Source organism: Astatotilapia calliptera, chromosome 23 (assembly GCF_964374335.1).
Source record: "Astatotilapia calliptera chromosome 23, fAstCal68.1, whole genome shotgun sequence".
Taxonomy (NCBI): domain Eukaryota; kingdom Metazoa; phylum Chordata; class Actinopteri; order Cichliformes; family Cichlidae; genus Astatotilapia; species Astatotilapia calliptera.
The window spans coordinates 9,010,964-9,024,301 of NC_137443.1; the positions used below are offsets into that span (position 1 = coordinate 9,010,964).

Consider the following 13,338-nt stretch of genomic DNA (forward strand, 5'->3'; position numbering starts at 1 on the left):
AGGGAGAGAAAATGAGTATAGAGAGCGCCAAAGTGAGAGTGTAGAAACGCTGTGTCATCCTCAGCAGTAAATCAGCATCGGGTGCTGGAGTGTATCTGCCTGGCACCATAAGGGCAGAGAGAGGAATTGTATAACTCTCCTGCATGGCATTTGTCATCCAACCACCCTCCTCATCATGCTGTGCTGAACCTTAAACACACAAATGTGCATATACTCTTAAATTGTTAATGCGTGCTGACCTGTTAATGCAGAGGCAGAAGGCACCAGCTCACGTGATCACTGACGCAATCACAGTGCTGAGATCTGCAAGTTATTGTGGTCTTAGACATAAACGCCTCAGAAGCATGTGTGCCTTCTTGGAATCCTTTCGATTTGCTTTTAAATACAGTCCTGCTTTGTTTTTTTAGTGATGTAATTTGATATTGCATTAAATAAAGCCATGTTTGTAGTGTTTTGCATGTCTTCTCTCACTGCACTATGACTTAGACACTTACACTCTGTCTTTGCACTTTAAATGCTCAAAGGTGCATTATGCCAGGAAATAACTAAAAGTTTATGTCACACATCTAAATAAGGCCCTGAAATTTAGTTAAGACTAGTGTTCTGTACTCACCCTAAATGCTCCTCATTAGTTATAAGTACTGCTTGTGGAGCAGCCTTCTCTACACACGTACTGTAATCTGTATAGGATTAAGTTTTTGAAACGTGCAAATGCTGCTTTTGTGTAGTTTTCGTTGGAATAGCCAGCTGTTATAACAAGCATGTTGTTGTTTTCCAGTTAATAAGCTCTATGAGCTCAATAGCAGAACACTGTTTGCCCTCCCTATTGCGCACACTGTTTGACTGGTACCGGCGGCAGAGTGGCACTGAAGACGAGTCTTATGAGTACAGGCCTCGCTCGAGTACTAAGTCTAAAGGGTGAGATACTTATCATTGTTTCATTCATTCTTAACCTTCTTCTCTCGAACAAAAAGATTATGGGCAAAAATGATTACTTTAGGATTATCTTTTGACTTATTATATTTCCTGTTTTGCAGAGATGAACAGCATCGGGACAAAGATTACCTTCTGGAGCGTCGGGACTTAGCCATAGATTTCATTTTTTGTTTAGTTTCAGTGGAAGTTCTAAAACAGGTGAGTTACCTGACACTCTGTGTTTAATGATTTACACTGCCTATAAAAACAATTTACCAGTCGGGTTGACGAATGTATATGGAAGAAGAAGTGCAGTCACCTATTTGACCTGTTGTTGACACGATCGTTTCCTGGTAACTAGTGAGTGAGTGGTTGAGAATGCAGTATATTTTTACTGCATGTAGAACTGCCTTGTTACTTTGGATATATGTCCTGTATATCAGATATGCATTTCCTGTGCAATTGAAGACTTCTCACTGTAATTGATTTATGAAGTACAGTTTTATTACATAAATAGCCAGTATACTCATCCACCTTTTTGTTGCACCCAGTTGTTTGGTTGAAACAACTATTCTCTGCTCTTATAAGCAGCTTGGTTAAAACACTTGGTTTTAGACAGTTATTCATACTCTTGGCTCTGGCTCTGCTGTTCAAACCCTTTATTTGAGATTAGCAGCAAATCAGAAAATAGTTGGCTTATCGTAAAGTCACACTAGAAAAAACAGTGGTTGGAAATCATTGCATGACCAAAATTATTGTGACAATGGGTTGCTTCACAGACCAAGTCTGCAACCACCAGTTTTTTTTCCTAGTCGCGAAGAGGTTGCAATCCTATTTTTAGGATTATTTCAGCTTGTTTCATACTAAGGATGCACTGAGGGGCTGCACTAAGGCCCCTTGGTAATGCAAATAAACCTGTGAAGCATGCAAAGCTGCTCTAGTGAAGTCCAAGAATAAGAATATGGAACAAATGGGAAATAATACTATTAACTTCTGGTGTCATCGTTTGTGAGACAGTTTGAATTACTGTACTTTTTTTCCTGATTCAACTCATCAGTGATTTGCTGACTAACATGTCAGTTTTATTATATATTTGTATTGTTTATGTTGTGGTGGAGAAGTGAACTACAGTGTAGCTATTCAGAGCTTTCCCACTAGGGAGCACAAAGTTAATAAATTCAGTGGCAACATACCAACTCCCAGCTGAGTGTGTTTCTAAAGTGGACTGTTGAGAACTGAGCAGCATTCTGAACTAAGAGCCAGTCCCTAGGGACCAGGGCAGAGTTGTCCTTGGCTTTGCTCCTGAAGGGAGAGTAATGAATGGTAGCAAATGAGAACTATCAATGCTTCTAATAAGACTAATGATTTCGTGTTTACGTCACAGATTCCTCTTCATCCAGTGCCAGATGTTTTGGTACACGAAGTCCTAAACCTGGCATTCAAGCACTTTAAACACAAAGAGGGGTAAGTAAGCATCAAACTCCAGACAGAGAAGTGACACAGATGAATAAGACCAGACTAAAAAGTGCTGATGAATATACCCTCTTTGGCTTTGCAGTAGGGAGTCAGTCATTTATTTATGTGTGTTTGAGCAGACTGGCTCAATGCTCATTATTTGCATTTAAACAAGGCACAAGTAGCTCTTGTTCAGCATCGTGAGTCAACCGCAAGTAAACACAGTTACTTTAAGTGCTTCTGTTGTTGTGTGAATAGTTTTTTGATGTATGTTAAATAATTCAGCAGTTGTTTGACTTGATGCCATATCCTTTATTAATTTCCAGGTACTGTGGACCCAACACTGGCAACGTGCACATCATTGCAGACCTGTACGCTGAGGTTATAGGGGTTCTTACACAGTCAAAGTGAGTAAGCTGAAATGTGCCTTTAAGCGTAAGACTGGACAAATAGTTTACAGTTTTTCACATTTCTCATTAAAAGAAAACGGTCTGAATTGAGCACAGTGTAATAGATGGGATTAGACATTTGTTTGTACAAATATTGCAACTGAATTTTAGAACAATTAAAACCATTTAATTACATTCTTTAGTAATTGCATTTAAATGTGCATTGCCAGGCAGAATGTTGCCTATATACATTACTGTGTACAAACTCTTGTTAGGAGGGTTTTTGTAAGTGCTAATATATCTCTGCCTCTGTGCTCAGGTTCCAGGCAGTGAGGAAGAAGTTCATCACAGAACTGAAGGAGCTCAGGCAAAAAGAGCAGAGTCCTCACGTAGTCCAAAGCATTATCAGTCTCATCATGGGCATGAAGTTCTTTCGGGTTAAAATGTATCCTGTGGAGGATTTTGAGGCTTCGTTTCAGTTTATGCAGGTAAGTAATACTATTTATGCAGAGTATACCTGCAAGTGTAACTTAGATGCGTTTGCAGAATTGTACCAGATGGTTTTTTTTTTCTTTTTAAACTGCTGCCCCTTTGTTCAAACTCAGCAGCTCTCTGTAGCAATGGCTCATATAGCTAAATGAGTAACGATCAGAGGTGAGGTCTGCCAAGAATTGAGTGTAAATGTATTTCAGGCTTTGCTAGGAGCTGTGAATGGAGCACTAGCTTTTTCATTAAAATTTATACAGTGGTTGGGGGAAAAAAACACTCGCTGTTCTGTCGTACCATTATCAGAATTTCCTACTGTCTTAATGGAACATGCTATGGTTTATGTCCTTTACTCCCATAGGATCTTGTACCCAATTATATTGTCTGATCACTGCATTTCTTATCACACTGGTTAGGTCTGTCTATATATTTTGCTTGGGTCCAGGCCTGTGATTTATTTATTTATTTATTTTTCAATTTTCTATTTAACTCATGTAAATGGAGTGTAATGACACGTCTTCATGATGTTTGGCTAGTTTGTATCCGCTGCATTCTTGTTTACATGCATGCCCTTGGTATCCTTCCTAGGAATGTGCCCAGTATTTCCTGGAGGTGAAGGATAAAGACATAAAGCACGCTCTTGCTGGCCTTTTTGTCGAGATTCTCATCCCCGTCGCTGCTGTGAGTAACCAGCAAAGCATTGTGTAATTTTGGACTGTTGCGTAAACATTAAGTCTGAATCTCATTTTGCCAAACTAATGTTCGGTTCATCCTCCAGGCGGTGAAAAATGAAGTCAACGTGCCATGCTTAAAAACCTTTGTGGAGATGCTCTACCAGACAACATTTGACCTTAGTTCTAGAAAGAAGCACTCTTTGGTAATAACACTGACATCTATTCTTTCCTCTCTTCCTCTTCAGCCCTGACCCTGTTTACTTCAAATTTTTAACACTTCCTTTTCTTTTTGTCTCACACTCTATTCTATTTATCCCTTTCGTATATTTTATTTATATATGTCTCTCTATTTATATATGTGTGTATATATATAATATTAACTTCTGTCGGTGCTGTGCTATTGGAAACCGAATCTTATCTTATCACTCTTCTTTTATTTTGTCAACACCATTATTTTTTCCCCCAGACCACCAAGTCTGACGTTATCATCCAGATAATGCTATGTTTAAAATAAATAAATACAGTCTCTCATCTTTGTCCATTATATTTTCTTTTCTAAAGGCAGGCCTTGATTTTCTGTTTTTTCATCCCTGTCTAATGTAACATGTTATGTTGATGATGCTTCCAGCAGTTTTAGTATTGTGCAGATTGCGATAAATAGATCTTTTGGTCTCAGCTTGTGATACTGTCTTTGCTTTTGGTCTGTGTTTAGTGTAGGAGACCTTTTGTTTTCAGATCAGAAGCACATACAAAAAAATTCAGACCTCGTGAGAAAACCAGTTTATTTTCATTCTGACACCGTCTTTCTCCCCAGGCTCTGTATCCCCTGGTGACATGCTTGCTGTGTGTCAGTCAGAAGCAGTTCTTTCTCAACAACTGGCACATCTTCCTGCAAAATTGCCTCTCGCACCTCAAGGTAATGTTAGCATCATCCTTTACAATCCAGTTCATTTCACAAAGGTTGAATTCAACAGTAGATTTATATTAAGGTATTTTAAAGTCACTACACTTTTTCTAATTCAGTTCAAGTCTGAAAATGATATTCTGATGTTTTTATGGTAATGCAAAGGAACCATACAATTTTTTTTTCTTAAAATAATTAATATAAAGGTTATTTCTATCAAAGTAAACAAAATCTTGGTATCCTGATACTGATATGTTGATCGAAGATGTTGTCTTTGTTGTCAAGGGTGTGCTCTGTGGTTCTGTCTCAGTATCAAAATGTGCTTTCCCCTCCATTATCAATAAACCAGATCTGGACAGGAATAGCACTTGATTTGATCATGTCAAAGTAAAGCAAAGTAAAGCTTTTGTTTAATGTATATAATATGCATGGACCATATATACTCAAAAGTGGACAAAATGGAAATGTGTAAGCAAAAATTATTGTATTTGGTTGTGCATCTACAGCTAATTTCAAAGATGCGACTCTAGCACTTTTATATGCTATACATTTAAAGTAAACCTGTAATGAAATGTAAACTGTAATGCACAATGCATACTATGTTAATTCAAGTGCTGTTTTCACTCAGGTCTGTTAATCACTCCTCGTAAACCAATTACAAAGGGGTCAAACCTGTTTCTGACCATTCAACCCAGAGGCAGATTGACCAAATCACTGACTGACTGCCTGACTTAATGACTGTCTTTCCCATTCTGCATTGATTGTCCTTTGAGGAGACTGTTTGATCTTCCGGTGGATAAATTACACTTTGCGTCTTTGTGACTTTCTACTGCTATCCAGTGGTTTTGAATGCCCGTCTGTCTTTTCAGTGATCTCATTCCAGCATTTTCTTTCACTAGAGTGACTGTTTTGCATTTCCTCTGTTTGAAAAATTATAATCAGTAATTTTCCCAAGCGTTGATAGTGATTCTGTGATTGAGATCTGTGATCTTGTGGGTTCGTGCTATGGTTTGACTGTAGTGATGATTTTAGTGATTTGCCGGGTCATGCTTTTAACCTTGTGGCTGCTCTTGAGAGCTGTAAATGTAAGGGCTCTGCTTCACTTAACAAATTGCATCATTTGAATACTTGGTAAAAGTCAAATTCAACCAGGTGAGCGAGGTAGTTTTTTGTCTCTACGCTGAAGCGAAAAGTCAAGAATTCATGTTACTTGGTTGAATAATTATACAAGTTATTTACCTTTATTTATATGTCTGCATGTAGTAAATGCACGATGGAGTGACAAAAAATACACACAACGTTTCCAGAGATTATGCTGTAGTTTTGCAGCCCTGTTTTATAATCTGAACCCCACATGGTTAAAATACAACTTGTTAAGCATGGATTTTGTGCGGAATAACTGAATTGGCCGTTGCTGCTCATTGGCTTAATAGGTGAAATGGACAAATATTGTGGCATTTTTCTTTTTTGTCCTTTGTTTTTCCGTCCTTGTGTTCGCCTTGCATATATTCCTTTCTCTGTAATTTCCCTCTCTGTGTGTTTGATTTCTAAACCACAGCACACCTTATTTTACTTTGCTTTTTTCCCAATAAATAACATCAAAATATATCAAATACAAATGAACTGTTACTTTACTCAACATGCAAGTGGTATGTTGAAGAGTTCATTATTTTTCTTTTCGGTTTAGTTGATTTATATACTGTCACACTGACAAGAGTAAAGAGATTTTAATCTGCTCTTGTCATATCTGTTTAGGCTTTGTGTCTTTGTTTTTGCTTATAACTTGCATGTGTCCCTCCCCAAACCCTACATTCTTTGTCTCCTGTTTTTTGACCCTTTTTTTTCACGTTGGCTCGCTCCAGATGCCGTCTAACAACAGCATCCGAAAGCAGATTGAGACGCTGCAGGTGAGTTATCTGGTGACGGTGGCTAGCTTGATGCTCCCTTCCTTTTAACGGTCCAGGGTCCTGATCACGATGTAGGCTAGTGCAGTTGTGAAGAGGCTAATCGTTCTCTGGTGTGACATTGAAGCGTTGCTCAGTGAAAACAGTAAATGAAGGGCACACTTGAAGCTATTGTTGTTGCTTTAGGCTTTGTGGGTGAGCTGGTTTGTGTTTATGAGCAGTGGTGTTTTGCTTTCGTGTCTTTGTAGTTAAATAATTTCATTTTGACTGTTGATACATTTTTGCATGGTGAGATGCACAGTAGTGGGAAAAGTACTTAAATCTTTAAGCTAGTTGCCACAGCATAGAAACACTGTTACAACTAAAACCCCTGCGGAAAAAGTTTCTTTTATATGATAAGGAAAACATTAGAAATGACATCTACCACACTACACTTACTTATTGCCAAAGTAAAGGAAGTTATCGTATGCTATTTATATTATTAATAAATTAGCGTGACCTGTTACTGCATTTAAGTTGTTGATGGATAAATGTGTAAGTTGATAAAGGTGGAGATTATTCTGTCTTTCTGCGTGATGAGAGGGTTTAGAAGAATCTAACCTATAATATGTCGTTTTAAAAAAAATTGGTTAATTATTAACATTTGTGTACTTTTTAGCACGTTGAATGCACATTATAGTAGTCATCAGACTGGTGACGATATCAAAGACATCAGGCGTATTTAATATGTGGATGATTCAGGTGTAATTACTGGTTCATGACTATATGAGCCCCACAGTGTTGTAGTGTTTAAAGTGTGGCTTCTTTTTCTTTCACATGTATACCAAGCAAGCTGTTACAGCATATGCAGGAAGAGTAGACACACGGTAGTGCTGCAATAAAATGCAAACTCCTGTTGTTAATTACGTTAAATATTAATGTAAGATTTCATTATGTCAGAAGTGATGTGTTTCTGGTATATATTACCAGAGGGTCTGGCATAGACAGGAAAATATATTTCAGCATTTAATGATGTATTCATTATCGCAGTGATACCTTTAGTTTGCCTGCTGGGTTGGGTTTTAGTTTATGTAGCGACAGCTACACTGTAGTCTCACTGGTGCTTTTTCAATCCTTCACACAAATCGAGTACTTGCCCCACTGGCTGTACTCGATTTGTGGCATCTTGATTATGTTACAAAAGTAAAAGACATTTTAAAAATGCCATAGTAGGTCAGCTGTTGTGTCGTTTATGGCTTTGGTGTTCAGTGCCAAATGTTAGACTGGGAAAAAAAAATGATGATGATGTTGTGCATGTATAAGAGTTTTTTTTTGAATTATTTTATTGGTGTTATTTAGTACAGAGCTATTAAAGTTTATTCACATGCTTTAAAAGCATCTTATCACAAGAGTTTATGTTGTTAAAAAAATAAAATGCCCACACTGAGCAGCTCTTTTTAGCTGCACTTGTGAGTCACCTGCCGTTCACTGTACCAGTCTTTCAGTGACTAGATGATACAAAGATTAGATCAATCATTGAGGCACGAAAAGCGTGACAGATTTTGTGTTTGCACAACAGGAAGTTTCACTTCACCTTAATCACAAAAGCATTTGTCACATTTAGTATGACATTTGCTACTTTTGACAAATAGCATAAAGAATCCTTAATTTAACTAAAAATGAAATCCATATTAAATTAAATGTTTTTAAATAAAAATACACAGATTTGTTAGTTTGTTCAGTGTATTAAGAAAAGCTAATGGGAGATGAGACATTTCGTAATGGTTATAGAAAAGTGTGGGCCATAATCATCTAAAACCACTTATCAAATATCGAATAAAACTTCATGTTAATCATGTGAAAAAATATAAAGGCATTAACTGGAAAATCCCTCACACTACGATCACATCACATTCTCTCAGCCTGGTAGCTCTAAAGAACCAAAGACCCTTTAAATGTATACCGTTAATATAGATACCTGATGTAGGATGCAAGTTGGAAGAAAGAAAAGTGTGAAATATCTACTGGACAATGAGTACTCCAGGACTTAACTAATGTACAATTACATTTAATATTGAATGTTTGCATTTTACAAAGCTTGCTTACAAAAGCCCAGTTAATTTTCCGGTGATGACTCTACATGGCTTACAGTAACTGTCTTTGTACTCAGCGTAATACTGCATTTTCCTCCTTTTGCTGCCGACTATACCTTAAAAATTTCTCCAAGCATGAAGCTCATCAGACCATGTGGATGTTCAGTGCTCACATATCAATTTGTGACCAGCAGTCTCACAAAACAATTTTGTCATCAGTTTCTTGCATGCCATTGCAATGTGTTTAATCAAAGTTTCTCCGGACAACAGCAACAAACTGGTCTCTCTCAGGTAAGTAATGAAAGTGTCAAAATGGAATGGATGGCTTATCTTTCTTTCCTTCTCTCTCTCTCTCTCTTTTTTGACATCTACAGAATAAAGACCCAAAGATGTCCCGTGTTGCACTAGAGTCACTCTACAGACTGCTGTGGGTCTATATCATCAGGATCAAGTGTGAGAGTAACACTGTCACGCAGAGGTCAGTTGCAGAGTACCCAACAAACAGTCTTTTTGCCACCCACTACTGTTGTCCTCTTCCTAAGAGGCTTTGTATGAGAATACTTGTAGCTAAAAAACAGTTTCCCCATTTCCTCTTGCTAGTCGACTCCTCAGCATCGTTTCAGCACTTTTCCCCAAAGGCTCGCGCAGTGTGGTACCCAGAGACACCCCCCTCAACATCTTTGTCAAGATCATCCAGTTCATAGCTCAGGTAAGCCTGGAGCACAAACTATGACATACTTTAAAGTCACAGCAAAATAAATAAAATTAGGCGAGTATGAGGTGTGGTTTAGTGATTGCGGGTTTGCTGATTATTACAGGAAAGACTGGACTTTGCTATGAAGGAGATTATCTATGACCTCCTGTGCGTGGGCAAGTCTCACAAAACCTTTACCATCAATCCAGAGGTAATGTATACATAAGACTTTAGCTTCTGGTAATGAGGGAATGTTTGTATGTTATCTCTTATCCGCTTTGTCTCTCTGCCCAACCAGAGGATGAATATCGGTTTGCGAGCCTTCTTGGTGATTGCTGACAGCCTACAGCAGAAAGACGGGGAACCTCCAATGCCTACTACAGGGATCATCATGCCCTCTGGCAACACCCTGCGTGTCAAAAAGATCTTCCTCAACACCACCCTCACTGATGAAGAAGCAAAAGTGATAGGTGGGTTTGAGTCTTGAACAGCTGACATTTACAATAAGAGTTAACATTTGATGAAGGTGAGGCAGCTTTTAACCTGTCCACCATCTTTTTTTTCTAGGCATGTCGCTATACTACCCGCAAGTACGAAAAGCCTTGGATAACATCCTGCGACACCTGGACAAGGAAGTGGGACGCTCCATGAGCATGACTAATGTACAGATGTCCAACAAGGAGCCTGAGGACATGATCACGTATGTAACAACAGCTTTATGCTCTCCTATTGCCATCCATGCAGCTATGTAGGACTTAGAGTTCCAGTCAAAGGCTTGGAAACCCTGACCCAGTTATAAACTTTGAGTGGTGCTGTATGACCTATTAACAGGTTCTCATAAATTGTCTGTCCTGCAGGGGAGAGAGGAAGCCAAAGATCGATCTATTCCGAACGTGTGTGGCCGCCATCCCAAGACTGATACCAGATGGCATGAGCAGACAAGACCTAATAGAGCTTCTAGCCAAGTAATTGATCCCCGCCAACCTTTCTGCAGACACATTGCTGCACACATCATGTCTTTTAATATCCATCTTCCTGTTGGGTCTCTCTCCTCCTCTAGACTAACCATCCACATGGATGAAGAACTGCGTGGCCTTGCCTTTACTACTCTTCAGGCCCTGATGGTGGATTTCCCAGAATGGCGAGAAGATGTACTCTCAGGTTTTGTCTACTTCATAGTCAGAGAGGTGACTGACGTTCATCCCACACTGCTGGACAATGCAGTAAAGATGCTTCTACAGCTCATCATCCAGTGGAAGCAGGCAGTGCAGAGCAGCAATAAAAGCCACGATTCACAGGTTGGTTTTTGGATCACCAGTGTAGTTTGTATTCATTGGTTTTATGTTGCCTGACAAACATGTTTAAAATAAATTAAATGTTATTTTTAACAGAGCTCAAGCAGTGGCCGTTCTCTGTCCTTGGAGCGTAACCTTCCTTTAGGTGTGGTGCATGTGGTGGAAGGTTTGGCACTGGTGGTGCTTTGTAGCTGCCGCCCTGCCACGCGCAGGCTAGCAGTCAATGTCCTCAAGGAGGTCAGAGCTCTTCATACTGCACTGAGCATTAGCAAGGTAATTTTCTTGGGCTTACAGGGGATATCATTATGTTGAAAGAAGCAAAATATGTTTAAACCTGCATGGAAAGAAAATGATAATTTTGTGCAAGGACAATTGCATTCAATTTTTTCTTACTTAATCTTTCAGGGAGATGAAGAACTGGCTATTGATGTAATGGATAGATTAAGTGCATCAGTGTTGGAGAGCTTCATTCACCTCACAGGCGCTGACCAGGTATGAATGGATTTTCTTTTCTTTTTTTTAAAATCCTAAAACCTTTAAAAGTACATACTGCTCATCATCTTCTGTTCTTCTCTGTAGACCAACTTGCTGTATTGTCCCAGTGGGATTGATCTGCAGACGCTAGCAGAGTGGAGCTCCTCTCCCATCAGCCACCAGTTTGATGTAGTGAGCCCCTCGCACATTTGGGTGTTTGCCCATGTTACTCAGGGCCAGGACCCCTGGGTCATCAGCTTATCCAGCTACCTGAGACAGGAGAATCTACCTAAACATTGCCCCACCACCATCAACTATGCCTGGATGTTTGCCTACACTCGCCTGCAACTACTGTCCCCACAAGTTGACATTAAGTAGGTTTCCTTAACTTCTTTGTCATTGTGGGTGTATTCATTATGGTCTGACTCTGAATACTGGGTGAGGATGTCTACATGATGACATTATGTGCTTACTTAGGCAATTAGTACTTTTTTACAAAACATAACTCTTATGCTTATTAACTGGGTTAATTCTATGACAAAAGAATTCTGATTAAAGCTGCATTTTATGTTGACCCTCAACATAAAATTTATCTCTTGTTTTTACTGAATATCCACCTGCAGTAGCCCCATCAATGCAAAGAAGGTCAACAGTCTGAACAGCAGTGACTCCTACATTGGTCTTTGGAGGAACTACCTGATTCTCTGCTGCAGCTCTGCCTCTCCCTCCCCTTCCATGTCTTCTTCATCCTCCACCTCTGGCTCCGTCCGCTGCTCCCCGCCTGAGACGCTGGCGTCCACGCCGGACAGCGGCTACAGTTATGATTCAAAGGTGGCAATTTCATAAGCAACACTCTATGCCAGGTTTTCACACACATTCATAAATATTTTAAAATGAAAGGTTAGGAGCTTTTGCACAAAGGATGAAATAATGAAATTCACTCACAATGCAAGTATGACAGTCTCAAATGATAACAGCACACTAGCCACATAAAAATCTGACAGCCGTAAAAAATTAGAGGATTTTGAATAATTTATTGCAACACTTAAGCCTTACATTTCTGCTCTGTGTGTTAACAGATTGTTGGCACTCCGTCCCCCTCCTCACTTTTCAAACACATTGTTCCAATGATGCGCTCTGAGAGCATGGACATCACCGAGTCTCTTGTGCTGGGGCTTGGCAGGACCAACCCCATGGTCTTCAGGTAATGAGCACTATACTCTGCTATACATTTTTAGAATTATAAAGACTTTTTAATGGCTTACATATATTGTTTTCTTGTGCAGAGAATTGATGGAGGAGCTAAATTCCATCATAAAGGAAGCTCTAGAGAGAAGACCTGAAGTAAGTGCCCTTCATTGATGGTTTGAAAATGTTTTCTGTATTTCTTCTGTGTGCATAGAAACACACTTTACTGAGTTCAAATATTCTTTACTCTGCAGAACATGAAGCGACGCAGGCGTCGTGACATCCTCAGGGTCCAGCTGGTCCGGATATTTGAGCTACTTGCTGATGCTGGTGTCATCAGTCAAGTGTATGTAATCCTCAAACATCTAGAGTCACCACATGATTAGGAATTTATTTTTATATATGCAGTTTATAAACTTTTCTTTTTACAGGGCAAGTGGAGGGTTGGATTCAGAGAGCCATTCTCTGAATAGTACGCTGCTCGAGTATGTTGATCTGACCAGGCAATTGCTCGAGGCTGAGAATGACAAAGACTCGGACACTCTGAAGGACATTCGCTGTCACTTCAGCGCGCTTGTGGCCAACATCATTCAGAATGTCCCAGGTATATCTCTTAATTAAGACAAATGCTTATAAAGTAAGCATACAAAGTAAGCATTTGTTTTAAGCAATTTTTCTCAGTTTAACCTTGTGTATCAATTTCTTTACTTATTATCTTCAGTGAACCAGAGGAGGACCATCTTCCCCCAGCAATCACTGAGACACAGTCTGTTCATGCTGTTCAGTCACTGGGCTGGGCCCTTCAGCATTATGTTCACACCCTTGGATCGTTACAGTGACAGAAATATCCAGATCAACCGCCATCAGTACTGTGCACTAAAGGTTCAA

At 39.3% G+C, this 13,338-nt stretch overlaps 1 protein-coding gene across 14 annotated transcripts in view; it reads left to right on the forward strand.

Annotated features, from left to right (window-relative positions):
• fryl (furry homolog, like) overlaps positions 1 to 13,338 on the forward strand; it is a 74,458-nt gene that overhangs the window by 32,650 nt on the left and 28,470 nt on the right. For 10 of the 14 annotated variants that reach the window (XM_080297810.1, XM_080297811.1, XM_080297805.1 and 7 more), the window contains 25 exons: positions 779 to 918; positions 1,038 to 1,134; positions 2,300 to 2,379; positions 2,697 to 2,777; positions 3,079 to 3,247; positions 3,834 to 3,926; positions 4,024 to 4,122; positions 4,734 to 4,835; positions 6,686 to 6,730; positions 9,174 to 9,277; positions 9,400 to 9,508; positions 9,618 to 9,704; positions 9,792 to 9,963; positions 10,061 to 10,193; positions 10,351 to 10,458; positions 10,554 to 10,791; positions 10,885 to 11,061; positions 11,194 to 11,280; positions 11,368 to 11,636; positions 11,886 to 12,093; positions 12,342 to 12,466; positions 12,549 to 12,606; positions 12,705 to 12,796; positions 12,882 to 13,054; positions 13,172 to 13,332. In XM_080297810.1, the coding sequence (XP_080153936.1) occupies positions 779 to 918; positions 1,038 to 1,134; positions 2,300 to 2,379; positions 2,697 to 2,777; positions 3,079 to 3,247; positions 3,834 to 3,926; positions 4,024 to 4,122; positions 4,734 to 4,835; positions 6,686 to 6,730; positions 9,174 to 9,277; positions 9,400 to 9,508; positions 9,618 to 9,704; positions 9,792 to 9,963; positions 10,061 to 10,193; positions 10,351 to 10,458; positions 10,554 to 10,791; positions 10,885 to 11,061; positions 11,194 to 11,280; positions 11,368 to 11,636; positions 11,886 to 12,093; positions 12,342 to 12,466; positions 12,549 to 12,606; positions 12,705 to 12,796; positions 12,882 to 13,054; positions 13,172 to 13,332 (3,207 nt within the window). The remainder of the gene's footprint in view (positions 1 to 778; positions 919 to 1,037; positions 1,135 to 2,299; positions 2,380 to 2,696; positions 2,778 to 3,078; positions 3,248 to 3,833; positions 3,927 to 4,023; positions 4,123 to 4,733; positions 4,836 to 6,685; positions 6,731 to 9,173; positions 9,278 to 9,399; positions 9,509 to 9,617; positions 9,705 to 9,791; positions 9,964 to 10,060; positions 10,194 to 10,350; positions 10,459 to 10,553; positions 10,792 to 10,884; positions 11,062 to 11,193; positions 11,281 to 11,367; positions 11,637 to 11,885; positions 12,094 to 12,341; positions 12,467 to 12,548; positions 12,607 to 12,704; positions 12,797 to 12,881; positions 13,055 to 13,171; positions 13,333 to 13,338) is intronic. The other 4 variants (XM_080297804.1, XM_026158883.2, XM_080297809.1 and 1 more) reach the window with 1 other exon arrangement.